General features: G+C 48.1%; 1 protein-coding gene across 1 annotated transcript in view; it reads left to right on the forward strand.

Annotated features, from left to right (window-relative positions):
- The window catches only part of LOC120836317, a 122,579-nt gene that overhangs the window by 43,560 nt on the left and 52,646 nt on the right, over positions 1-26,373 (forward strand). The window contains exon 2 of the mRNA XM_040215764.2: positions 26,237-26,332. Within this exon, the coding sequence (XP_040071698.2) occupies positions 26,237-26,332 (96 nt within the window). The remainder of the gene's footprint in view (positions 1-26,236; positions 26,333-26,373) is intronic.

A 26,373-nucleotide genomic window follows, 5' to 3' on the forward strand; every position in this document is an offset into this window, starting at 1 on the left:
GAAAAAGAAGAAGTCCTGACCGCGGTGAAGCCATTTTGCAGACGTCAGCGGGACCTTACGGGGACCCCTCGTGCGGCTGGCAACATGTACGGCTTCTCAGACTGCGTCCTCGGCGAAAACGCAGGTGGATGAAATGAAAAGAAAAGAAAGAAAAAGGAAAGGTAACATTAAAAGGTGGAAGGAATCTAGGTCGGTCTGAACCCCCCTCCCGAAAAATCGGCTCGTGACAATGGTCCCTGGCGAGGTACAATGCGCCACGACCCTTCTCTTTGTCGAGGCGCTCCGACCGGTGTGTCGCCCAAGGAGCTGGCGCCGCCACAGGTACGCCTCCGCTAGAAAGCGGGTTAATGGCGGCGCGCCATTTGTGGCTCCCTACTCTCGCCTACACCGGTGTGACCATCGGTTGCTCACGGACGCTGTCCGCCCCGTGGGCCGCACCCTCCCAGACCGGAGGTACGGAGGGCCTACGTATCTGCCAGCTGTCGGCGGCCTCCCTCTCGCTTATTTTGGGTGCGTTATTTGACATCGCCCACAGTGCGTCGAACACTTTTTTTTTTTTTTTTCTTTTGCGTGGTTGTTTAAATTGCGGGCCACCTGGCGACGCGGCATTTCCGTGTCGTTGTTGGACACTGCTCTCGGCGACAACAGACCCGTCGTACGCTGCCTGCCGTGCTCGAAAAAAAGAGACGTCAGCCTCCTACGATGCGCACGGTCCGCGTCGGCGACCGTAATCGCGGAAAGAGGAAAAAAAGAACGAATATAAAGAGGAACACGTTTCCTGCGTCGACCGACCAACGCTTTTAATATTCAGCCCCTGCTTCGGAGTCAACGCAACCTCAGAGCGGCGGCGCGTCTGCTTTGACAGTTGTCCGCCGTCCATTCCAGTTCGGCCCAGACCGGCGCGCGGCCGCCGTGTGTTCGGTAGCTCGTGAACCAATGAAGCTCCTCGCTCAAAAAACCCGAACATTACGTCACGATTACGAGCGGCTGGAGCGCATGCCGATTGGAGGGCGCTCCCTCGCCCGCGACCTCCTCTCAGGTGCTGGAGAGCGTCTGCTGGCCTGCTGGCCGCCGCTGCGCGCTCGGGGCCAGGTGCGAGCGGGTCGTTGCACGGCCGCCGTGTGCATGCGTGCTTTTGAAAAGCGAGATCCGTTGTTGGGCTTCGTCGACTCCGTGTTGCGTGTGCTGCGGCGTATACCCGCCAAGCCGATGGACGACAAAGTGCTGCGTCCTCGTTGCCTGCTTCGTTAACGCGCCGTGTCTCTGCCACGACGACAGCGTGCGCTCGGCGGTGGCTCGGCGATGGAGCGAATCAACCAGGCCTGTTCACGTGCGCTACGACGAAAGAACGCCTGCTAAACCTTACGCAGGTGGTGCGTCGAATCGAATTATTACGTCGACGGTGTCCGCTCGTTCCAACCTCGTCGTCTGCCAACGATCGCCGGAGGCGACAACGGAGAAGGTGACTTAACGGTGCTTCTTTCTTCGGATACCACGGTATGCGACCAGCGAGACGCCAACAAAGGACTTTAACAAGAGCCGACTGACCACCGTTTTTGTTTGCTACGTGCGGTTGCGTTTGTGTCGTCTGCTGCGAGCGGCCGAAAGGAAGGTCGCAAGGCCGAAGCCGAAGCCGAACCGGAAGCGGCCGTGTGTCGTCTGCTTGTTTTTGCTTGTGACGCGCGGCTGTCATGGCGGCGGCGGTTTTCTGAGTGCGTGAGAGCAAAGGGAGCTTCGTGTTTTTTTTTCTTTTTTTTATTCGTTGCTTTCTTTTCGGTGCTGTTGGAGGAGACGACGTTTCGGCTCCGGTTCTGCCCTCCTCGTGGATCTTCGGTGTCGAATGACGGCCCTGCGTGCTTCCCGGTGATTTGGTGCGTGCTCGCGGAGCGACGGGGGAAACGCCGCGGAATGTGGCCGCCTGCCTCGAACGGTTCCTCGTATTGTGCCTGGTCGCCCGTTTCGGATGTCTACCGTGCTCGCCTTTCGAAGGAGTAACTCCAGGCACGGATACGCCACCATGGTGAGTCTCGTGATACCTCGCGTCTTCTTACGATCGAGTTTGGGACGACCGTGTAGCCTGAAACCAGGAACAAAAGACGACCCGATCGTCTGCTACCGTCGTGACCACGTTATGTCTCTCTTTGACGTGGCGTGTGATTCTGAAAACGTGCGGTTCTAATCGTCGCAGTGCGAGGTGTGTCTGTGTCGGTGTTTTGATCGAGAAACGAGACCCGTACACTTGCGTTCAGCGGGGTCATAAATCTGATAGTCAGCCTCAGGCCACGTGCGTTCGCCAACTGAATCTTTTGATGCGTCGAAGTATTCTTGGGAACGTTTCCTGACATGCCTCTTTCTGTAAGTACTCAATTGCCCGGGGCTGTTTTAGGTGAGACGTACACTGCAATCGCGAATGGTTTTACTGGCAACTGTTTATTAAACAAATGTGAAAAAAAAAAAAAGCCAGATGGACAGTAGGTATGCACATTTTCTGAAGTAGCTTTGTGTTCGTGCTTTGTAAATTTATTTTAGGGATCAGTGATCGTTACTGAGCAGATCTCTTCTTTGCGATATGGACATTTTTGCGGCCTTCTACGGTTACACACACGAAGATTGTAAAGTCGGTTGCCTTTCAAGCCCCTGATTGTTTTTGTGTCTGCGGCGCTTTACTGTAGAGGGGAGCTAAGATAAAAGGCGTAGTGCCTGGCAAGTTCTTTGGCCCCTCTTTGTTTACAGCGAGCAACAGGCGAAGTTCGAAATAATAAATACATAATTATTCCGCATAAAGTTGCAAAACATAATAATTAAAAATGAAGTGACAATATAGACCGTTTTCGTGTTACGCTTACTATCTTGAAATATGCCGTAGCCGTCAAAAAAAAAAAAGTAAATAGTTTATGCCTAACTACGATAAAATGAGTATCGCCAATAAAAACGTAGAAGTATTGGCACGAACACATTGTATTCTAGCGCCTGCTAATCGGCAAATAAAGTGATTTGCTATTTTTTCTTTCCCATCTCAGCTACGTCAAAAATTAACACGGGACCGTCACGAAAAAGAAAAAAAAAACAAACAAAAAAAACTGTAAATTGTCACAGTTGGAAGTACGATAGCAAAACGAAACACACAATGAATGACGTACAAAATGCATGCAGCGTTAGAAAGCAACGAATCGCGTATACGTACTGTAAACATTAAAACAAGTTGCGACTAGTGAAGCAGATATAAAAAAAATGCATTTCTCATTGCGGAGCAAAACGTGGCGTATAAATTACACTATACAAAAAAAAATATATATATATATATTTGTCACCAAAGAAGCGGATAAAAAGGGAGATAAGCAACATTAAGAAGTATAAGCGAATATCTTCTAATTCCAAGCATGCTGTGTCAGCTGCACGGATAGTTTGTCAATCATCTTGACAGTTCTCTGACTGCTCGTCGTTCCTCTGCCTCGTAATCTCCGTGTCCCCTTGACCGAAATCGTGGGGGCATTTCTACCATAGTTTCCCTTGGTTCGAACCGGAGACGACCCAACCGAAGAGGGGGGGTGTCTGGTTTGCCCCCCCCCCCCCCTCCCCCCAAATCAAAAACAAGTTGGTACACCACTGCTTGGAGGCCATGTTGTATCGCGTAAGTGCACCTAAATGAAATACCTTCATGTCTAAACAAAAGAAGAAAAAAAACTTTACACTCTTAAAGGAGTCAAAAAGGCGTCATATATTACACCCCTTTAGTATCCTTATTTCGAGTAATACACCCTCGGTAATCGCAGAAAAGGGTGCTGTTGCATGGGACAAATTTCATTTTTAAGGGGTGTACAATGGGAGTAGAAACGAGCGACAACGTACCGGCCTCGAACTACTTTACCAACGTTGTGTCAGCGACTGTATCATATCATTGTTGCCTGTGCCGACGCTTTTTACTTCGAGAATGGAGATGCATTCCTCGTATTTAAACGCAATTAAATGCAAAGGTGCAAGCGAACTAGACAAGAATGACGAAAATGATCTCTGGAGAAAGGGAACAAGAGGGACAAAGGTGATTTCTTTTTGTCCTTTGCCCCTCTTGTTGCCCTTCTCTAGGGATTACTTTCGTACTTCCATTCGAGGTAGTATGCTTTATGTGAACTACTGACGAGAACGAAGCAGTGTACTTGTGCGCTTTTTAATTGTGGAAGCTGTCACTTGAGATATCTTTACGTGGTTGAGCATACTAGGTGGTGGGTCAGTCAGCAGGGTCCCTCTCTATTCGTGGTTACTGTGTCTCTATTTATGAATTCTGTTCCCGTGACAACTATATGTGGTGAGTGCAGCAACTACAGATGTTGATCAGATCGCTTTACTACTTTAGGGTATTTTCCAGCTGATACCTTAAATGTTTGGATAAAAATATAATAAAACAAGCACTAAACTGTATTTGGTTTTGACCCTTTTATCCAAACTTTTTGTAGGATGTGAGCCCTTAAATACGATGTTAGTAAGGGCTAAATCTATTTAAATATTTTCTCTATTAAAGTTTCTTTTTCTTAGTTAGGAACATTGAAGAAACGATAACAGTTGTCTAAACCTCTGTTGCCACATGTAGTTTTTTTGTTCTTGTTGTTGTTGGGGGGGGGGGGGGGGGGGGGGAGGGAAAGGGGGTTGACTTGCAGATGAAGTCTACAGAAAACTCTTAGGGTTTTCTGTATTGAGTGTGCGTACCGCATGTAGGAGCACGTGGAGCAAAAGCCCGCGTTGCTGCCGAGCCCTGGGATCCTTGTGTTCGAAACTCTCCCCTGCCCATTTCGACCTGGCTGAGCATATCGTACCGGCCTGCGGTAGTGTATCACTACTACTGCGTGATGCACGTTAAAGACTCCCAGGCTGGCGGTCGTATACTGCACTGGCCACTGGGTATACATTTTTTCAATCGACGGTCGAGACACCAAGCGTCCACTGGAACTCACTGTTAGAGCGCAGTCAACACTGCTCGTATACACATCGTAAAAAAGCCACTGTCTGCACCCACAAGACAGAATCCTCTGTGCCTCAAGCATGTTTGCAGACAGTCTTGTATGAGCATTGTGACTGGTCATAAAGGGAAGGCCTCAAACTGTGTCGGTCTTCTGTCTGACTCGATCAGAGTAACCGCGGCTTATAACTTCCTGCTCCCTACACTTACCAACGAAATAGAGGGGCTTAGAGCGATAAGCCGGTATCCCGTTCACCGGGCAAAAGGGACCCCCACTTGGCTGCCGCCTTGTTGTGCAATTTTGACCACTGGACACGTGACCGTACCAAATCCTGAGACTTTTACGCAAAAGTGAGCAGAGATTTGTATTTCAATCGCTGTAAAAAAAGAAAACATGATTAACTATTTTTTTTTTTTGATACTGTTAGCCCCAAAGATCAGTGTCTAACTCCGATGAAAAAAAAAAAAAAATACAGCATTCCAGTTGGTGGCATCTAGCGGAGGCATTGCGAAGCTGCCCGAGATTTTGTCGTAAAAGCCCATTTTGGACTTAAAATGAACACTTCATTAAAATCTAGACGTAAAACTTTAAGGTCACGTGTCTATAGTGGTCAAAAGTGTGCAACATGGCGGCGGCCAATTGGAGGTCACTTTCAGCTGCCAGTTTATCGCTCTAAGGCCCTGTCTACCTCGTTGAAGCTTACACACGACGCAGTTAGAACGAACAAAACTGAAAGCGGAAAAGAGTGGGGAAAAAGAAAAAAAAAAAAAGTATAAGCGCAATTTGCGAGAAAACGTTGCATCCGCCGCGAGCAGCTGATGAGACGCATCCGCCAGCTTAAAACAGCCTGTCACACTCGCGTTTTTTTGTTTGTTTGTTCTGTTTTGTATTGTATTGAAGAGAAGCAGTGAGGTGTTGTTTTCAGTGCCGCGGCCTTGGAGGCTCGCTAAACCCAAACATCGCGTGGGGGATTAGACGATACCACCACCACTCGCAACGCGGAGACGTTTTACGACTTTATACCGAGGTTAGGACATATCTATTGACAAGGCTGCAGTGTGTGGGATTTCAGGAATGCCGATCTCCCGGATCGAAGGAGGGAATCGAAGGTACTAGCAAAAGTCCCAAGGTATAAAACGCTGACCCTTATGCATCGATAAAGAAAACTAATTGATTACAATTACCGTTACTCTCGCTTTAAAGGTTTTTGGTTAGATTATTCGGTTACTTGAGTGGTAAAAGTAATGGGCCGTTTCTTTACAAACTAACTTACCCTACTTTGCTGATTACTTCGGATTTGCGAAGCCCCTTCTGCCCTTTTGAAAACGGTCCTTTATTACGTCTGTTATTGAATAAAAGTCGCCGGATTACGAATGGCTCATCTCAATCCACCACCTTTGATAAACCCTCTCTCTGTCGGAGACTTGTTTTAAGGATTCCTTGGCAGAAAGGCTGGAAACAAAGGCAGCCGTTAGGAAAGGGAGGGGGGGATAGGGTAACGGTTACAAGTATAGTTTTATTACTTTAAAGTAATACGATTTCTATTGTAATTACTACCAAATAGTTACTAAATTACCGCAAAAAAGTAATCAAGTACAAGTACTTTGATTTATTGTATTGAGTACCATACAAGCCTGCTCTTACCTTTTCTTTAAGCATTTCAGGATTAAAACCTTAGGCACGCTCCCTCCATCCTTTTCATAATTCAAAGTTTCCTTCACATATCTGCTTATCTGAATTTTCCGAACGATCATCAAGGCTCATGACGTCACCCATATACTCGTATATGCGCCGCCCCATCTCAACGACGTCACGCCATTGCGGTGGCGCTGCTGTCGGCGTTGCGCATGCGCAGACAGCACACCTCATGCGAACCCGCGCGCGCTGTCCCCCCATACACCTGCTGCGGGCAGTCGCGAGCTTGTTTGTAAACACCGCGTTATCATATGCAAGACTGATCTCTCTTGATGACGATTAATATTTTTAATCTCCTCGCATTGGAAAGTTTGGCCAACACCGAGCTTGGAACCTGAACTCGCCGTATAGCGTCCATAACGGGTGGGTTTCATCCCTGCGACGAATGGGCTTGCACCGTGTCGGCTTTTTCGCTTCGCTCACTTTTTCAGCCGAGCCGGAAATTCGGCGGGGCTCTCTCTCTCTCTGCCGCCTTTGTGTCCCAGCAGTTCGGACAAAAGGAACCCGGAATCGTGGCGGAAGCGCCATCTTGTTTTTCTTCTCCCGGTGGGGGGAACCGACCAAGGGAGTGAGCCGAGAGAATAAGAAACGTACAAACAAACAAATCGGGTCTCCCTCTTCGTGAGAGGGCCATTACGGAATACGTCTCTGGAGACAACATATATAGGAGGAAAAAAAGTGAAAACTCTGGGTTTGTTGTTTGGTTTTCTTTGTTTTCAATGGCGCGACGTCATTTTTTCGACGTGCCATATCTTCCTCGCAGTCCGTTTCCCTGTTTCGCTTATTTTTGCCGCCTCGAGTTGGTTCTCTGTGTACACTTTGCATGGTAGGTGTAGGACGAAAATATCCCGTGCAAATATTCGCAGTGACCACGAATATATGACACATGGTTCTCGTTTGAAACTCTTTCGCGGTACATGTTCATGTACCAACGGAGAAGAGCTGAAACTCCGCGAGGATTCGACGCTATTGGTGCTGATAGAATGCGAAAGTTGGAGATCATACGTTACCTAGATATAAAAATTTAAATGAGAAAGCGAAAATCTTTTCTGAGCCGACGTCCACCAAAACCTAATATTCATAAAACGTAATAACAATAATAATAAAGACACCGTGGGCGTTTATATTAGCGAGTTTTAGTAGACCGTGTTTCCCGTAAGCCCCTCCGCTACCCGGAACTCTACAGCCAAGGCCATCGGCGCGCAGGCGCAGTGGTGGTTTCTTCGTATCGGAAGGCTAACGGAGGGGGAAACACGGTCTACTAAAGCTCCCTATTAATTCCAGTGGAAAACGATCATGTCAGCGAGAAAGGAAACAACGTCGTCTTTGCTGACAAGCTTTTTTTTTTTTTTTTTTTTTTTTTGTCTTCTTTGAAGAAATTACTGCTAAGCGTTAACAATTTAGTTTATAGTAAACGTCGGATCATAATTTTTTTTTTTTTTTTTTTTTTACATTTTGATTTAGGTAACGTCATTTTCTCGAACTTTCGCCTTCTGTCACCACCGCCAGCGCCATATTGTCACGGAGTTCAAGCTTTCTGCGATGTGTAGATTATTTATTCGGTCCGAAAAGCCGGATTTCATTTTCTCGATCGTATAGTCGTACCTTTCGCTGTAAAACGAGCCGGTAAGATCGGCGCCTGCTTCTAGGAAGCTCAAACTTTCACCGAATATGTATTGAGCAGGTCACTCTTACCTTGTGAAATTTCAAAACACAATTCTTTTCTTGCGGAAAAAAAAAATGAGAGCAAAAAACTTGCCAGGGTCCTCGCATTCGCAGACGACCGAGTTACCGACGCCATTAACTTGTGGCGCCATCTCCCGATAAGTGCAGCGAGCGGTGTGCGCCATCTGCTCGCGGCGCCACGAGTTTTTTTGCTCTGATCTTTGACCTGCTCAGTGCTCATTCGCTCTATGTTCGAGCTTTCTATGCATAGGCGCCGATGTTTCCGGCTCGCTTACAGGTGAAGGTCGGGTCTTCTCAAGAAAACGAAACCCGATTTCTATGCCCGCAGAAGAGTTCGTTCCCTCTCCCGCCATAGCCTATGGAGGCTATGCTCCGGTATATATTGTGCAGGGGTAACAATGTCGTCGTACTCTGCAGACTGAACTCTTGCTGTATAAAAAAACTAGACTAGCACACGCACAAATATATATATATATATTTCCCATACATCAGGAGGATGATAATGATCGAAGTTGCCAGACTTAATTTGGAAAAGTGTCTAAATATTGAGGCAAAGCTTTCCCGCAACCCTCGGGCTTGTTTCCCGACACTGCGTCGGTCGCAGCGGCCTTTGGAGCGGTGCTCTTCTTTCCGTGACGGCGGGCGACGACCGGAGAAGAGGCCGCGGGGAAAGGGCGGCGAAGAAGAGAAAGGCCCCGGCGGCGAGCCCAGTCGAGGTTGGGCCCAGCCGGTTAGATGGCCGGCCGTTTTGTCTTAAGCGCCCTCGGCCAGACGTGTACAATCGGGACCGCTAGCGGCCCCCAGCTACCTCGGGCACTAATTGCCGCTTGCCCAGAAACGGACCGCCGCTCTTCGGCCCAATCCTTTCCTTCTTTCTTCCTTTCGTTCTAGCACTCTTTTTTGTTTCCTCTCCTTTTCTCCGCTCGTCCAACACCTACCGGACAGCAAGGCCGTGATACTGCATTTTGTATACGTCATTTGGAGGCCAACGCGGGTCGAAAAGTGGACACGAATGCAGCACCAGCTTTCGGCTGGGACTGCTATACTCAAGCAGCGAGGCCGCGATAGACTTATTTCGAAACTCTAAGCGCCTCATCGCGGTGTAATGCCACGTTATGCATTGTGGGAATCGGCGAGAAGCAAAATCCTGACATACGGGCTCCGCTCCTGGCATGCAGGTTCCCAGAATGCAACGCGCGCTGTGACGTGATTTATGGAAGTAGTCGATCACCAACCGTGGCATCGGTGGTGATCGATCGTCACTCGAAGAAATGTAACGGACTACAATTACAATTACTCTCTGTAAAATAGTACTCAATGAGAATGCCTGATTAGGTGGAGCAGAAAAGTAATTGGCCTTTACTTGAAAAGGTTACCGTTACTTTTCCGACCACTTGAGATAGTCGAAACGCCGGTTTGAAAATGGGTTTGAAAATGGGTTTGAAGACTGGTTTGAAAACGGGTTTGAAGACGGGTTTGAAAACGGTTTTGAAAACGGTTTTGAAAACGGGTTTGAAAACGGGTTTGAAAACGGTTTGAATTAACTGCTCTCGCAAAGCTTCCCATCTACAGCGGCGACAGTGGACGGCCATTGAGGCTGACAACGTCTCCGCTATCCAAACAAATACGCGACACAATTACCTCTGGTCCCAGCCGAACTGTGACGCAGTGTTCGGGTCCGTGACCCGCGTTGGCCTTGTGTGGGTGACGGTGTCGTGCCTTCGTGCAGACCGGGTTGACTCTGCCGCATGCATTCGTGCAGACCGGGTTGACTCTGCCGTATGTTTCGTCGCTGCTGTTCGCCTCTCGTTCGGCTGATGTTGTGCCTCTGGCGTTGTTTGTCTGGTTCCGTTTGTCGTTGGAATTGGGTTGCCTCTCTGCACATTCCTCGTTTTGTTCTTTTCTGCTTCACTATAATATATCTGTGCGGTTGTGTCCTCACCGCAGTCTTAGACGTTACATTATGATTTCAATATCACTAGCACACTGCACACTCACTGACTTGTTTTGTTTTTGGCTGTTTGTGTTGGTCCACGCTGCGTTTCCTCGAATTGGTTGTCGGTCGTCTGCTTACTGTTCCTCTACTGGCGTTGTTTGTCTGGCCGTTCGTTCGTGGCTGGTCGGAATTATTCGGGAGTTATGGTTCCTCCTCAGTATTGTTTACTTTTTCTTTAAAATACCCGGGAAAGGAAAAAGGGAGAGATTAATCCCCCCCCCCCCCCCCCCGTCCCCTCCCCTCCCCTCTCCTGCCCCTCTAACCCGACGCCACTCAAGGCCGTAGCGCTCTTCTCGTGACGTCGCGAAGGAAGGCCATCGGGGGCGCGCGTCGAAGCGAAGGCAACGCGCGTGGATCGACCGTCGTAACGCTTTTTTAGTCTCATACGCGCCTCTTATTAGCTAAAATGAAAGCTGCATATAGCAACGGGTCTAAGAAACACTTTATTACACGGGCAAAATATTACGCCGCTAAATAATCGGTATGAAATGGTACGAGGTAGGCGTATAAGAGAAAACATTGAGTCACGCAATTATTGTTGTAGGAATGCATATTTTACACAGAAATGCTTCGACAAAATGGCGAGACACGCGGTGATTGGACACAGCAAAACAGGTCACAGGTAAAAATCAGCCCAACGCGGACACGGCTAGATAAGCGTCTCCTACGATCATGTAAGCGATGTTATCGCGTGCAGTCACTGAATTCTTGCATCATACCCCGGCCACATGGCAAGAGTGATGTAATTTCGATCGAATGGCATTATGGGGAAGACAAATCAGCTTGCGACGCTCGTATAATCACTCAAGACCGCGAGCTGATGAAGTCCCACGTCGTTTAATGAAAATATATTTACTTTTCCGTGTGGCAGGGGTACTACTAAACTTACTATTTACTGTCAACTAATTTACTTCTCCCTATGGGCTCGAGCTGCCTTAGAACAAAATATCTTATTTTGTGTACAATCATACTATTACCTTAACACAGTCACCGCTTAAAAGCGGTAAAGGCAATAAAATAACATTAGTATAAATAAACACATAGGCACAAACAACGCACTTTGTATAATCACACAAACTTGTTATTTACCTTCCAGTGAAAACTGGAATATTACCACGCATATTACAAATGTCAACGCAACTGCACACGGATAACAACAAACAAAATGCCGTTCTATCAGAAAAAAAAAAAAAAAAACGATTGCAGCATTTTATTTGCGTCCCACATGACCAAGAAAGCCCGTAAATAAGTTGTTTCTCACCTGTCGATCGTATCCATACGTCCCACAATATCCGTGACGAAAACCTTTCAACACGAACTTTAATTAAGTCTCTCTCTGTCGAAAGAGAGGTCTATCGATAATCGACCAGTGTCATCGATGGCTAGTTGCCACACATGTCACTCAAACCGTAGCAGGGCTTGTTCCGCGAATTCACGTAAATGCCGTAGTATCAAGCGAACACAAAAGAACTACCCGAGACTGCGGTGACGACCACGAAACGACGGGAAGGATCAAAAGAACCACACACACATGTACACACGAGAGCGGGCAGCAGTGTGGGAGGCTTAACGTCGTCGACCCATCTTTTTTTCGCGTGCGCTTCCTGCGGCGATGACTGGATTTTTTTTTTCAGTTCCCTTTCCTTCTGAAAGTCTCAGCGTTCTTTTTTAGACAGTCAGCTGCTCAAACACAACGTAAATTTACCAGAATCGGAGCCCGTGCGAGGGAAGAAAACGTCGCAGCGGACTGGTTCATTCGAAAAGTATGGGGACCTACGGGATTGCACGTAGTCCTGCGGTTACGGGGATAATCACGAATATAAAATTGGTACTTTCATCCTTGGTAGCGCGTTGTATAATATGTTTATATATATATATAATAAATTGTACAATACTGCGCTTTGAAAACATGTATTAATGTCGGATAAACACTCACGAACACCCCGCGCCACTCTGCAAGAAACGTTTTTTTTCACGTCGATGCCAGAAAATGTTTTCACGTAGTTGCGCTATGGCTTTCCTTCTCCGACATTGTGACGTAACCACTCGGAACGCTACGGCCTTCTCCTCTTGGAGGTGTTGCGCCACTGCCTTCGTTTTTCTTTTCTCTTATTTGGTTTTTGAAGACATAACACGACCCCGAGACCGCAGAAAGCAAAATACGATCCACACACACTCAAAAAGAGATAGATGTGTGTCGTATTTAGCTTCGTGCAGTCTCGGTGTCGTGCTGTCTAGCAATATCCACCAGCTCGCTATCGCCCCGACTTCCTGGTCTCTATTTCGCTGTTGGTGTCGTGTGGCTGATTGTTCGTCGCTGTACAGTTTGCCTCTGTGTGTAAATCGCATCTGCTTAATTATTTTTTTTCTTTTCTTTCCGTTTGTTGTACGTACCGCTCGCTTCACTTTGCGATACACGTACCGGGACGTACAAAACGTATACTTCGCTCATTCCACCTACGTTCCTGCAGTTTTGCAGTTACGTCGTTTTCGACGCTTTTTGCGTGTTTGTTTCTGTCCTCTTGTGTTTTGCCTTTCGCCTGTTTCGTACTGCCGCGACGTTGCTTTATGTGGTGCAAAAATATTTCGGTCGGACGAAGAGCGTTCGCCATCTTAGGACAAACAACCGCTCTCGGTTCGACTGACTTATACAGTCAAGGACAGAAAAAACGAGAACGCTCCGATCCATCCGCTTTGCTGGATATCGCACGGCGGCAATGAGAGAGGAGTCTTTGCCTGTCAGACGAAACTCGTATTGGCTTCCTCGACTGTCAGTCATACGGAGTTTATGTAACCTCGACCCGTTTTGTACTACGTAACTGTGAGTGAAGACATGCGATCTCGTGCTCTAGGTCATTCTGTCGATGAGTTTACACGTGTACGAGTCACTGGGTCATTTCCAGCATCCTACATGGTCACTTAAGAGGAAATAGTCAAAATATTGCCACAGGTCAATTTTCGTTCCTCAGTACATCATTGTCCTTAATCACAGTTCGTCCTCTTTCTCCTCGTCTTTGTCCCCCATTTGCTTCGCTGTAGCTAGGTGTGCTTCAGTTTTCTTCTGTCACAATATGCTGGTGAATGAACCGTAGACTGATCGGAAGGAATAGGCATGTTACGAAGCCGCAGAAAGACAAACTCTTTAGCGGCGCCGAAATCAAAACAGTCAAGTCACCACCTCTGAATATAGGTTTTGCTTTCTTTTTCAGCCTCCCCGTAGGTGGCGAGTTAGAATAATGGTAACATTAATAGTAGTAGTAAGGCTTTATTAAGACTTTTAGCATTGGCTGATAGAACAAGATAGAACTAATAGACACGCAAATCGAAGCAACCGGCTAACACCATTCATTTTTATAAACAAACCGGAACGCCTTTCGTCTCGCCTTAGCATGGACTAAGGTGCGAACTTGTGTACCCTTTCCACATGAATAGCTGACATTGTTTTTGGGACAAAGGGTCAGCTTTCTCCCCTTGTTGTTCGCTCTTATCATTTTCGGAGTATACACCAACTCATGTTTACAAACAAACCGGAGCGCCCCTAGCGGACGCCACCGGCGCCGCGCATGCGCGATGGGGGTGTGGGCAAAAAGCTCGCCGTCGCCCGTAAACAAACCATTGAAATGCGATTTTGTCGGCGTCGGTGTGAGTCCCCCTGCCCTTTTTCGCGTTCGAATTGTTGATTCTACGTCTTCCTGGCGATCTCTGACTACTTGAGCGGTGTTAGCGAAATTACCGAGGCTCGTTACACCGCGAAACTTCGCGTGAATAATGTGACATGTGGCGATTCATTCCGCGTGGACGCCGCAGTATGTACGATAAAACCTGATTCGCATGATGAGATTTCGCTCACAATTTTCAGTCGCGACGCCGCTCGGACTGCAAAAGCTTGTACCGTAGCCGAGATAGTCGACGTCGATACTGAAAATTGCAAGTAGAATCGGACTAAGTCAATTAGGCATAGCAAGTCAGTGATGGTCACTCGTTACAATGATCATCTCCTTGTATTTACTGTTTACATCGAGCCTACTGACCAACCTTCAAACTTAAGTCTTTTGAGGCCTGCACTTACTTCGTATAGCAAGTACCGGGCCAACATTTAATCTACGGCCGGCGTCGCCTAAGAGAGCAGACGACAAGCAGAAACGTTTGAAAGAGCAGACGACAGTTCGAACGATCAGGCGGCCGTTTGAGCTTGAAGACGCACTGAACGTAGTCCACAGGTTGTCCGCACAACTTGACAGTTTTCTGGCGTTCATGTTGGAACAAAACAAAAAAATCTGACGACCACAAGTGTCCGTGAATTCAACCCAAAGTGCTTCCCGCCCAAGCAATCGTTGTCCGACGGCGTCTGCTTTTCCCTTTTCACGGCACATATCCAGATTCTCGGACGAACCGAGCACGCGAAAACTGACTTTCAAACCTTTCTCGACACTTTTGGTACGGCCCCAGTCGCGGCGTTTTGACGAGAAGGCAGGTTTTTGTCTGGTTCCTTTCAAAACAACGCAGGAATACACGTCTGCCATGGGGACTTCTGCCCACAGCCCCAGACCGGAAGTGCGACGGACGCGCCACCACCGCGCCGTGACGTCACAGAGATGAGTTGGTGTATAGTGACTGAGTGGCACTGGTGGGCTGGGGTGCGGGGAAATGTGTTCGGTGCTATAACTGGTCGTAGCTTCGTCGGTGGCGGACTCTCCTCTCGACACTCGCACGTCGATCGAGTCTACTGTTTGTATGACATTGGGCTCAAATAAACGCCGTTTGGATTACCTGCGAATCGTCCGGTACGCATATTTTATTTCTCGAATAGGTTCCCTTTATTCCTTTTGGTAGTAGAAACGTTACAGTTCGAGCCTGCGCATTGTACCCTGCCAGCCCTGCGGTAGTGTGTTGGCTACGCAGTTAGATTCACGAGTCACGACATCTCTATCAGCTTTCCTAGTGTTCATGCGCGGTGTCGAAAGCTTTCGGTAGTTCTCGCGGCTGCCTCATTTGGGTACAAAAGCTGTCATTTCGGTCGATCGGTCGTGATTTCCAATGCCCTACGGGCAGACGAACGAGACAGCGCAGCGACAAGCTTTTTTGGCATCCTGAATAATAATCGAACTAGATTACCGGAACCAAACCACCGGAGAGCGAAGCCCGTTACGATTATCACTCAATTATATTCACGGCAGATTCGAGTGACGGACGTGAACATTACGTTTCTTCGCTGATTTGTCCGCTGCAACGCTATAGGACTAAAGTCACTACAGCGCCTTGAACGCCCCACCAGCGACAGATGCCATCTTGTGTCGAAAGCCACCGACTTCACGTCAGCGTCGCTTCGCGATTGGTTGCTACTCCGCGGTTCGCGTACAGCGGTTGGGAGAAATCGGTCCCGAAGCGGTTGGCGAAAACGCGCCCCAACCGCTCGATCTCAGCCGCTTCGCGGTTAAGAACGAGCGGATCCGCCTCGCGGTTTCGGGTCCGCTTCGCGGTTTCGGATCCGCTTCGCGGTTTCGGATCCGCTTCCAGTGTGAACGCGCCATTCGAGTGGTTCGCGGGCCTCGTCTAGTTAGCGTCTCGCGGCCTTCTTAGCCGCCTCCTTGCCTGCATGTCTCCATGACCCCCACTGGGTCGTAGGGCTGTGGTCTTGCAACAATCCACTCTTTCGTGTGCTTGATGAAAAAAAAAAAAAAGTAAGAAATTGAGTAGCCCTGTGTTAATCCACAGTCGCAGGAACAGCTGCGACACCTCACGGCGAATTCGTTGGGCATCGATGTTGCGTGCACGCGCCGTGGGGCAGTGGGGTGAGTGAACAAAAGCGTTCGAAACAAAATAGACATCTGTTTTGTTCCGAACGCTTTTTTTCTTTGTTTCCTCTTGTTCCAAACGCTTTTTTTTTTCTTTTTCGGGAGGGCATGAAAGCGTTTTTTCGGCACTAGCTTGTGGCATTTGAAGTGCTACGACGGCATTTTGTTCTAGGCTATTTTCTTTCTGGAGAGCGCGTTCTGTAAGTATTAAACAAAAAAAAAAAAAAAAAAAAAAAAACCTAAGTTTAAAGCGAGTTATTGACGCTGTTACACCTATGACAGCATAACGTAACCAGGAACGCGGCATTCGTACTTTGCGCGTAAAGGCACGTAGTTTAACTAGGCCACTGGTATACAGTTGAACGAGGCGGGATCGTGCAGGCAAACGGGCGACGGGGGTGCGCAGGATCGAAGCCAAGTCGGGCGAGGGTGGGAGAGGGTGGCCAGACCGCGTGCCCGTGACCTGGCGGCGACCCCGGAAGCGGGACAAGCGGCCCCGTGGAATATGTCGCCCGACCTGGTGCCGCAGCGGTGCCAAAGAAGGCCGTCGCGGGCGTCCCGGTTTGCTTGCTTTTGTTACACGTGGTAGCATTTTTGCATTTCTTTAAATAATTCCTCCTCCTCCTCCTTCCGCTCCTCCTCCTCCTCTTATCAATTCCTGTTGAGAGAGAGAGGGAGAGAGGTGGCCTTTGAAGGAAGGGGAAAACATCGTTCATTATGCGGGAGAGTTAAGTCCCTTCTTAAAAGAAAGGGGGAGGGGGTAATTGTTGTCAGACTGTTGGAGGATTCCGCCAAACTTGGTGTAATGCTCTTTTAGTCTGACAATAATTCAAGAATGATTGGATTTAGACAAAATCGAGAACAACGATTGAACCTTCTTGGTTGAAGTTGACATTTATAGACTTCATGCTGTGCTTAGAGCCAGGTTTTTTAATTGAAAGATTACGGCGTTCGTTCCGAAATAGAAAAGGAAGGCCCGAGGGTGGGGGGGAGGGGTAGTGTCGCCAGTCTGCTTGAGTATTCCGCCAAAGTTGGCAGAATGCCCCCTTACTTTGGCAACAATTTTGACCTCGTGCTGTTTCTTCGAACAAGATTATTGCACGGAGAGAGTACGCGTCGTCCTCTGGGCGTGCTGCTGTTCTCTTTTCCTTATCGCGTGCATGCGCGGGTCGCGGTGAAAGTGAGGCACTACCTTGGACAATATGAGCTGAAACAGTTCTTCGAGCCGCCGTAGTCGAACCGTCTCGTACATCCTACCAAAGACACGCGTGTTCCCCGCAGACATGGAATTGCTGTCTGCAGATGCGCCTCGGGCATCTTAGAAACAGTTCGTGCATAGTGTCTGCAGACAGTGTTCGTACGTCTAGTGGGACAGGGCCGTCAAACAAGGAAGAAGCAGGCCCGAGACAAAATGTCGGCAGTCTATATCATTACAGGCAGTGTAGCGCGGCTTAAGAGATAGGGAGCGTCTTCCCTTTCGCGCAAAGCAATTGGGAGGACCAATGGCTGCGGTCTACGGAGGAAACTCGGCGAATTACGAAGTTAAATATATATATACATAGATATTAATACTTAGACATATATAGGCATAGACGCACAGAGACATACATATGAGACATAGACATAGACACTCGCGTTTGCTCGTTCTTTTTTGCCGCAACTTGTATATACGACCAACCACTATAGGATCGCGACATCCGGTTGCATATAACACTCCGGCTTTTGCAACGTTGTTTTTTTTTTTTTTTTTCTCTTTTGGGATTATTTTTGATGCGGGGTCGGAATAGAATAGCGCTAAGCACTCCAGTGTGAGCCGCGAGTCGGACACCGCAGTCGAAACGTGTGTTCGGCCGAGTCAGTTCCCTAGATGGCAGCCACTGGCTTTCCCGGGAGCTTTGTGGGAAAGTAGAGACGTTCCATATACCTTTTTGTGCATGTACGGTGTAAGGTCGCGACGTTTTAATCTCGGTCACGCAATTCGCTCACCCCCCTCCCTCCGCAGATCGCTGCGATTGACCTTTGGAAAGCATCGCGGGGAAAAGGGAATGAAGGAACACTTCAGGGGCGGTGTACCACTGACACGCGTATCCGTTTCCTGTTTTGGTTTCGCATCGAAGAGCGGTTCATCAGCGTCATGCACGGTTATGTCCTACTGACGCCCCAATTGCTGCCTAAAGGCGGTCTAAAACACGTTCCTTTAAAAAAAGCAACAACATTGATTACAGTTACAATTACTCTCGCTTAAAAATATTTATTAAGATTACCCGCAATTTCGTGTAAAGAAAAGTAATTGGCACCTACTTGAAGAAGTTACCGATACTTTTCACGATTACTTCAGATTTTCAAAACGACATATTTTTCTGCCGGTTTGAAGACAGGGTGTTTCGTATTGTTCGTGATTCAATTAGGATCACCGAAGTACAAACTACTTCTTAAGCCACCGATATTAATAAACTACTCTCCCTCGGTGGCTTGGTTCGAAGATTCCTCGGTAGGGAACTTGTAGAAACACTGGGCGCTGTGAAAAAAAAGGGCGGAGGGGAAAATAGTAACTGTTACCAGTTTTTTTAGTACTTTCAAAAATATTCAGATTACTCTTACGATTACTTCCTAATCAATGCGTTCGAACGATTACAAAATTACTCCAAAAAGTAATCGATTTCGAGTGATTCGATTACTTGTAATGAGTAACCGTGCAAGTCTGCCTGAGAGAGACCGGACTGTCGATTATTCTGTCGCTGATCAAAGCGCGAGATTCCTGCCATCCTTCTCACAAACGAGTGCGGTCTTCGGCGCATTTTATCTTTTAAATGTAGGCCTGAGGTATGGTAACTGTAATATTTGTTTACTTAGCAGCGCCTGTTCTGACGTTTTACGGCAATGATATATGCTTATTTCCAGCCTTCGTGACCATCCCTTGGCCGGATGTCGATGAAGCGCGCTCATCAAACCGAAGCCAAACGCGTTCATGTTCTGTTGGAACTTGAAACCCGAGTGGGTGTCCTTTAGATTTCTGCCCGTTTTACTTGGAAAATGTAACGGATCACTATTACAAATTACCGAGCCTCAAATGTCGCTGGTTATCGTTACAAATTACTGTCGCTGAAAAGTAACGGATTGCTTTACGTCCTTACGTTAGCATTACTTTCACGTCACTTTTCCCGCACACTTCTCGAGAAAGCAATAAAAACAGTTTTAATGTTTTTCAAAAAATATTCAGCCAACACACTACTTTGCATTTCTCATACGCTCGCACTATGGTAGTCCTCGTAAAAATAAAATATTTTTATGTAAGAAAAAGAATGTAGGTGCACTCCGCTCCCATGTAAGCTGACGAGGAAGCGAAAGCTGCAACCCCACCCACCATCCCGCTTGCTTACGGCAACCGGAAATGATCTTCGGAATTCTGGAGACATAGCTAGCGGTGCGCATGCTCAGAAGCAGCGTCTGCCTCCGCTACGGGATCAGAAGGACAACACCAACTCGGCCTTGTGTCTTGTTGGTCTTTGTTTTTTTGGTCTATTTGTAGATGCAAATTTTGCCCGTTTTTTCTGGTGGTTCTAGTGACCGGTCACACAAAAAGTGGCGTTTTCTTTTCAGTTCTTCTCCTCTTCACCGTGTTTTCTATTTTGTTGACTCGCTATCTTTATGTTGCTGATTTGCCCGTTCATATTGCTCTAGTTGCTGTACTATGATCCTATTTGTAATAATAATAATAAAAAAAGATAACGAGTGATTTAAGTGATCCGTTACCATTATGTCTAACGAAATTACGTTACAAATTACTGCCGTAAAAAAAAGTAACGTGGCAGTTATAAAATTACTAAAAAAAGTAACTGATTTCAACTACTCCGTTACTTGTAACGGATTACTTCCCAATTCTGGGCTGTCATCCCCTCAAGGCAGAATGGAATCGTCCGGAACGCCCTCAGCGCCCCCCGCCCGCTGCCTTCTCGTCCACGCGCTCCCACTCCCAGTGGAGAACATAGCTGTCAAAGTTAATGCCCGTTCACACTCTTGCGACCGAGTAAGACCGAGAGAGACCAAACCGGTTTTTAAGCCTCTTGCGATCTCTATAGGACCAGTTGTGCTGCATCGCATCCGGTCCGAAGAAGTCGCATAGGGCTTGAAAACCGGTCTCGTCTCTCTCGGTCTTACTCGGTCGCAAGAGTGTGAACGGGGCTTTACTGGTAACAGCGCGTGGATTCATTATGCGTCTCGCGAGATCACTCGCAAATGAGCTGCGATGTGAATCCACAGTCGCGTACCGGCAGCGTTGTCGGCGTCGTACAGGATGTCATCAGCCTGCAAGTTCGACGCGACGGAGCCATAGGCCGTGTTCCAAGATTACTCGATCTTAGTCCAGCGTAAGGGTTTGGCAACTTGACGTTCCAAAACCTACCCGCGTTCAGCGCTTAAAGTTGGATCTGTGTTACCACGTGACACGGCCGCCGGAGTAACTCGTATCCATTTGGGTAACATTTGGAACACAGCCATAGAGTGCCCGCGGTCGCAGATTTGGAGCGCGAGGATCTGGTATCACAGAGCATCAAAGAGCCATTTCTCGGGGAACCTGGACGTCAGCGCACAGCTCTTGCTGCGGCGAGGAACCCGAAACACACTTGTTCGCTCGGGAGAAGTGTGTTTCGGCGTCTCGCCGCAGCGGGGCGCCAGTCACGTGGCTCTCCTCTCATCCGTTGTCTGCCGTTCTACCTTTTTCATTTTGGCGGCCGCTTCTCATGGCGATCTGCCAGGCTTTGTCAGTATATAGGAGGCCATGACCAAGTACGAGACAAATTATAAGTGATAGAAAAAGTAACGTTGGTTATAGACGATTGCCAACAGGGCGGCTCTGACGGCCGCCACGTTCCTCGTGCGAGTAAGCACGCGAAATTGCAGGCACGCCGAAGCTATCTTCACGCGCGTGCTGCACGCGCTTGCACGCTTGGGGCACCAGTCTCGACGCCATGCTTGCAAACGCGTGCCCCAAGTGTGCGAGCACGTGCAGCGTCCGCGTGAGCGTAACTTTAGCAAGCTTGCATTTGCACGGGCAGTGTCCTCGCGAGCAGAGAGTTGGCGGCGGCCAGTCGCCCGCCTTGCAATCGTCGGTATCGCCCCTCTCTTTCTAATTACTCGGACCGAATACAATCTTACTGGTTAATCCTTGTTTTTGTTGGCGTACGATCGTGTTCCGTCTCCGTAAACGACCGGCTTGATCGATTGACAGGGCTTGCGCGAAGGAGGGTTATTCGCGCGCGAAATACGCTGACCCAATAAGTCACCGTCGGTGCCGGGCCCCCGTTTATTCGGCCTCCGAGGTATGGCAGCCGGCGCTCGCGCAATAACAACCGGGTCGCTTGCTTGCTGCCGCTTGCCACCGTTCCTCCGCAGGGAGCCTAGATGTAAGAGAGGGAGCGACTGAAACCACGGAGAGCGTTTGCCCCTTGTGAATTGTCGGAGGACGCCTCCCGCGCAAGTTGATCGCGAGTGCGCATGCGTGGAGTATTCGCGATGAGAAGAGCGGGCAGAGACGCTTGCGGACGATCAACGCCTTCGTCCCCATCTCGCAGCTCGTACTTTTAACGCGACCCATAAAGTCACACTGCGAATACGTCGTATCAAGGATGTGTGTGAGCAGGTTGACTGCGGCTTAAACCACGTGACCTCGATGGAGCAGTTGGGACCACTCTGCACTCTCTAGGCACTCCGCTCGTAGTTTGCCGAGGTCCGGCTGAGTGGACGGCGCGCGTTCGTTATGGGCCCTTGCGCCGCCGTTCGCCGCGTGTCTGTTGACCTCGACACCGCCAACATCGCGACGCTGATTGGCTGCGCGGGTTGCCACAACTTTTTGCCTCGTCGGAATTCGGGAGATTGCGATAAGGGGCCCGCCGTGTAGTGAAGTTGACCAATACCGCCTTAGAGACGTGATTGGCTTACCTTCGTCCACGGCCACGTAGTTAGCAAACCTGGTATGCGGGATGGAAAAGAACAACAGGAACGCATTAAAACTTGGAACCAGTCATGGGTATAGTAATGAGTTAATGTAACTTAGCTACTTTAAAAAAAAAAAAAAAAATCAGGTAGCTCGTGACTGTAGTTATATTACATTTTCTTAAAGTAACGACGTTACTTCGGTCGTTACTTTTCAGTTTCTCGATAAAAAAATTATCGTTGAACGAGTGCAGTCTAGCTATTCCTTTCCCTTTCCAAATTATGTGTTCCGACATTTCGAGTGTCGAGTTGGCCTTGCACAAATTTGTGAATACGTTTTTTTCTCGCGAGTCACGACCCGAATGTAGCCGCGTGTAGATTTGATGAAAAAGAGGATGTAGTTATCTTTAGGCACGCGCTTGTACTTTGTGACTCAACACCTATCTAAACACACTATGATGTTGCCTTCTTTTTCTTTTTTTTTTTTTCCGCTCTTATTTTTTTTGTTGCGTGAATCAACCGTGAAATGCGGAGGGCACTGGGCATGTTTCGTATTTTGATTAGCGCCACAACCCCGGCTTGGTGTCAACAGTCGAAGCAAAACTTTGTGCTATTTTCGCAACGTTTGTTCCTGGTTTGCCGGGGACGATGTGAAATATGTCCAGGGGCTCTATGTACCCAACGCAACCGTCAGCGAGCGGTTTTTTTAAAATGCTTTTCTTTAATTTTTATTTTGTTATGGATAAATAACTGAAATGTAGCGCGGTTACTTCTTAAAGGTAACTGTAATTAACGAGTTACCCTTTCCTTGCAGTAACTGTGACGGTAACTTCGCTACTTTTTTTTCTGAAATCAGCTGTAACATGTAACGAGTTGCTTTTTGAAAGTGACTTACACAAGACTGTTTGGAACGAGTAAAATAATATAGAAAAGGGGGGACAAGAACTATAGACAGTCGTGATCAAAGCGTGAGCGTCTCCCAATGCTGGGCAGAGAGCAAAATGATGTTTTCCCGCATACCCAAAGTTTCACGATTAACCATAGGGTTGACTCGCGCAAATTTTCTAAAATTTCGACTGTCACTTCGAATTACACACTATTTGATCTTCGTATCCAGTGTTGACGACGCTGGGAAATTTCACAATAGTTCGTATTGTTAGTTGAGGCGGTTTAGATGGCTCCGTTGAGTGCGCTTTTCACTGCGCACCCGTGTGCAGAGGAGAAGCGACACCCGCGGAGTACAGACATTGCGACCCTGTGTGTCTCGCTTTGCCGCAGCGCAGCCGCGAGCTTGAGAAACGTACGAAAACACACACGCACACGCACGCACGCACGCATGCACACGCTCGCACGCGCACATACACACGCACACACACACAGACACACGTACTCTACGGTAAAGGGGGATATTTCTGAAAAAACATCTCGATTGGACGGAGCCGGGCTGTGCTGTAGGTTTAATGATTATGTCAAATCTCTCGATCTGCATTTGCACGGGCTTCAGACTGTTCGGGGGTACTGCCAATGAAGATTAAACAAAAATTAAATGCGCAGCGTACAAAAAGAAGCTTGAGTATAACCCCAACGAGTTCGGCTAAATTTTAACACAGACCGTGCTTTTATCGGCCGAATCATTTCAGAAAAGTTTCACGAAGAACCGCCACGAGGAACCGGCGTGAAGAACCGTCACGGAGATCCATCACGTTAGATCATGACGTCACGATGTTTTGTTCGCGCGATCAGTGTCACTTTGTGTACGATGGAAATTTTGCTCGAGTATACTATATGAAGGGACAACGAGCGAGGTGTACCGTCAAAAAAAAAAAAAAAAATAAACGAACAAAGGAGTTAACGGTTCCTACCACTATGTCCTGCCACTATGTTTATTTATTTTCACGCGCCCCATACTGGCCCCGAGGTAGGAGTCTGCGCTAATGGCTGGAAAAACTTGTACCCACAGTGTGCGAGTTTGCGTAACTTCCCGCGGAAATCCTGCATCATCTAACGCGGCGTATATGCACAGGGAGCATAACGGTCTGCTCTCGCAGTTGCGTTGGTTTTCTTGTGGAGCAGACGTTTGATCGCAAATCATCGTATAATTATCCATCCTATGTCTGTTCGTTTTTTTTCCGCGAGGTGTGCGTGTGTTTTGTAATCTGCGCGCGTAGAGAGGATATGAGCACTGCGCGTCACATTCAGCAAAAAAAAAAAAAGGACGACATTGGCGGTTTTGCGGTTTTTGTTTTGCATTTTAGTCGCGCGAGGAAGTGAGAGAAAAATCTAAACGTTTACCGCTTATGTTGATGCACTGAATCCGAGGTTCAACTATAGTTAATGGCAGGTTAAGAACCAAGTAGATGCTCCGCCTCGAGCGCGAACTTCCTGCCTTTGAGAACATTTTGTCGCACGCGCAACCAGAGCGCGGTGAAGCATCTACTGGAACCTGTCACAAACTATAGTCGAGACCGGTTATAACGAAGTCGGTTATAACGAAATAGCGGATATTGCGAAGCGATCACGATTACCCATCCCTTTTGCACTTCGCAATAACCGAAGTCGGTTATAACGAAATAGCGGATATAGCGAAGCGATCGCGATTAGCCATTCCCTTTTGCACTCCGCTATAACCGAAGTCGGTTATAATGAAATAGCGGATATAGCGAAGCAATCGCGATTACCCATTCCCTTTTGCACTTCGCTATAACCGAAGTCGGTTATAACGAAATAGCGGATATAGCGAAGCGATCGCGATTTTCCATTCCCTTTTGCGCTTCGTTATAACCGAAATCAGTTATAACGAAATGGCGGTTATAGCGAAGTGATTTCCGATTCCCGTTGATTTCCTTATAACCGGTCTCGACAGTAGTTTTAATGAGAGATTGAACTGCGTCGCCCTTCTGTACAACATTGCCTCTGTACGCGTTGTGTAGGGGGTATTCACTGAACGCCATATTTGAGTGCACAGTTTAGAGCGCATGTTTAAAACGAGCTGACAATAGTATGTCTGGCTCATATACTTGCATGATTCCTTTCGAGTGCGATTGCAACGGCTTGCGACGTTAACCATTTTGCGGGTTGATATGGCAACGGGGCGGTTGTAAGCGGCTTAAAACCCCGTTGCCATAGCAACCCGTGAAAAGATTACCGCCGCACTGAGCAGTCGCAGTCGGTCGAGCTCGCGGAAGTGTGTGAATCGCCCTTTAGGCTGCTAAGAACGGTAATCTTGATGGTGCAGAATTCCCATCGCAAACTAACTGTGCAAGCTCGTCGTCAGAACGCACTCAACAGTCGCGTACACAGCCAACACAGCTATGTCAACCACTGAATACTCCCTATAGCGTGCCCCCCCCCCCTCCCCCCTTTTGTTGTGTTAAGATGTGTGAGTCACAATAAATGAAGTGAAGACAGTGATAGAATGAGCGAGTGGGAGTGGTTGAATGAGTGTAGAGCAGGAGCTTTCTACCTGCCCTTTCCTCCCCCCATTTTTTGTTATGACAGGTGAGGTGTTTGTGTGTTTCTTAGTGTTTGTGTCTGTCTGTGAGTAAGTGTGCGCTTGTGTCGTCTGTCAATGGACGAGTCTGTAACGTGTGCTCTGCCCTTTGCTGTGAGGTTTGTCTGCGTGCATGTATAGGCGAGCTAGCCCATAAAGGGTGTTGACAGGCTTTGCTGTGCCCCGTTTCTTGTTGTAAGGTGTGTGTACTTGTATGTTTGCTGGAAGGGCATACGGGGAGGTCCCGTTAATATGAGCACCTCCGTCCCCGAAATGTCGTTCCTAACGTGAGTTGTCTATAACAGCGAGACCAAAAGGCGTGTTTTTACGCAGTTCGACCCCCGAAAATGTTGCCTATATAGACGCTTTGCAGCAGCTGTGCATGGACGCCGCCATAACTGACCTTCAGTTTTTGTCTCCTCTTATTCCGTTTATTTCACCTCATCATTACCATAGCAGGCCAGGTTATTGCCATGTTAGATTCGACTGTGTCCTTTTCTAAAGCATCCGCCTTTGTAGAGGATCGTCAACTACCGTTTCACTTGGTCGGCATCTCGGTAAGACAAGAGAACGTCAGCAATGACGGCTGTAATTTGGCGCGTGTGTAAAGCGTCTATATAGCGGTCCGTGTGAGCGAGACAACACTGTATACGTCGGGCCTGTACCATAGCGTGTCTCTTGTTCGTCGCAGATGTCCGGTCCGGGCCTGGAGTGGTCGGCCGTGGAGAAGCTGATGCACGCGGACGAAGACCGCTTCGAGGAGGCCGTCAGCTCCATGGGCGTCAGGGTGAGCTCGTGGGTCCCGCTCCATGTGGGGGCTCGGACAGT

This window comes from Ixodes scapularis, unplaced genomic scaffold, assembly GCF_016920785.2.
Source record: "Ixodes scapularis isolate PalLabHiFi unplaced genomic scaffold, ASM1692078v2 PGA_scaffold8__174_contigs__length_109621045, whole genome shotgun sequence".
In the NCBI taxonomy this organism is placed as follows: Eukaryota; Metazoa; Arthropoda; class Arachnida; order Ixodida; family Ixodidae; genus Ixodes; species Ixodes scapularis.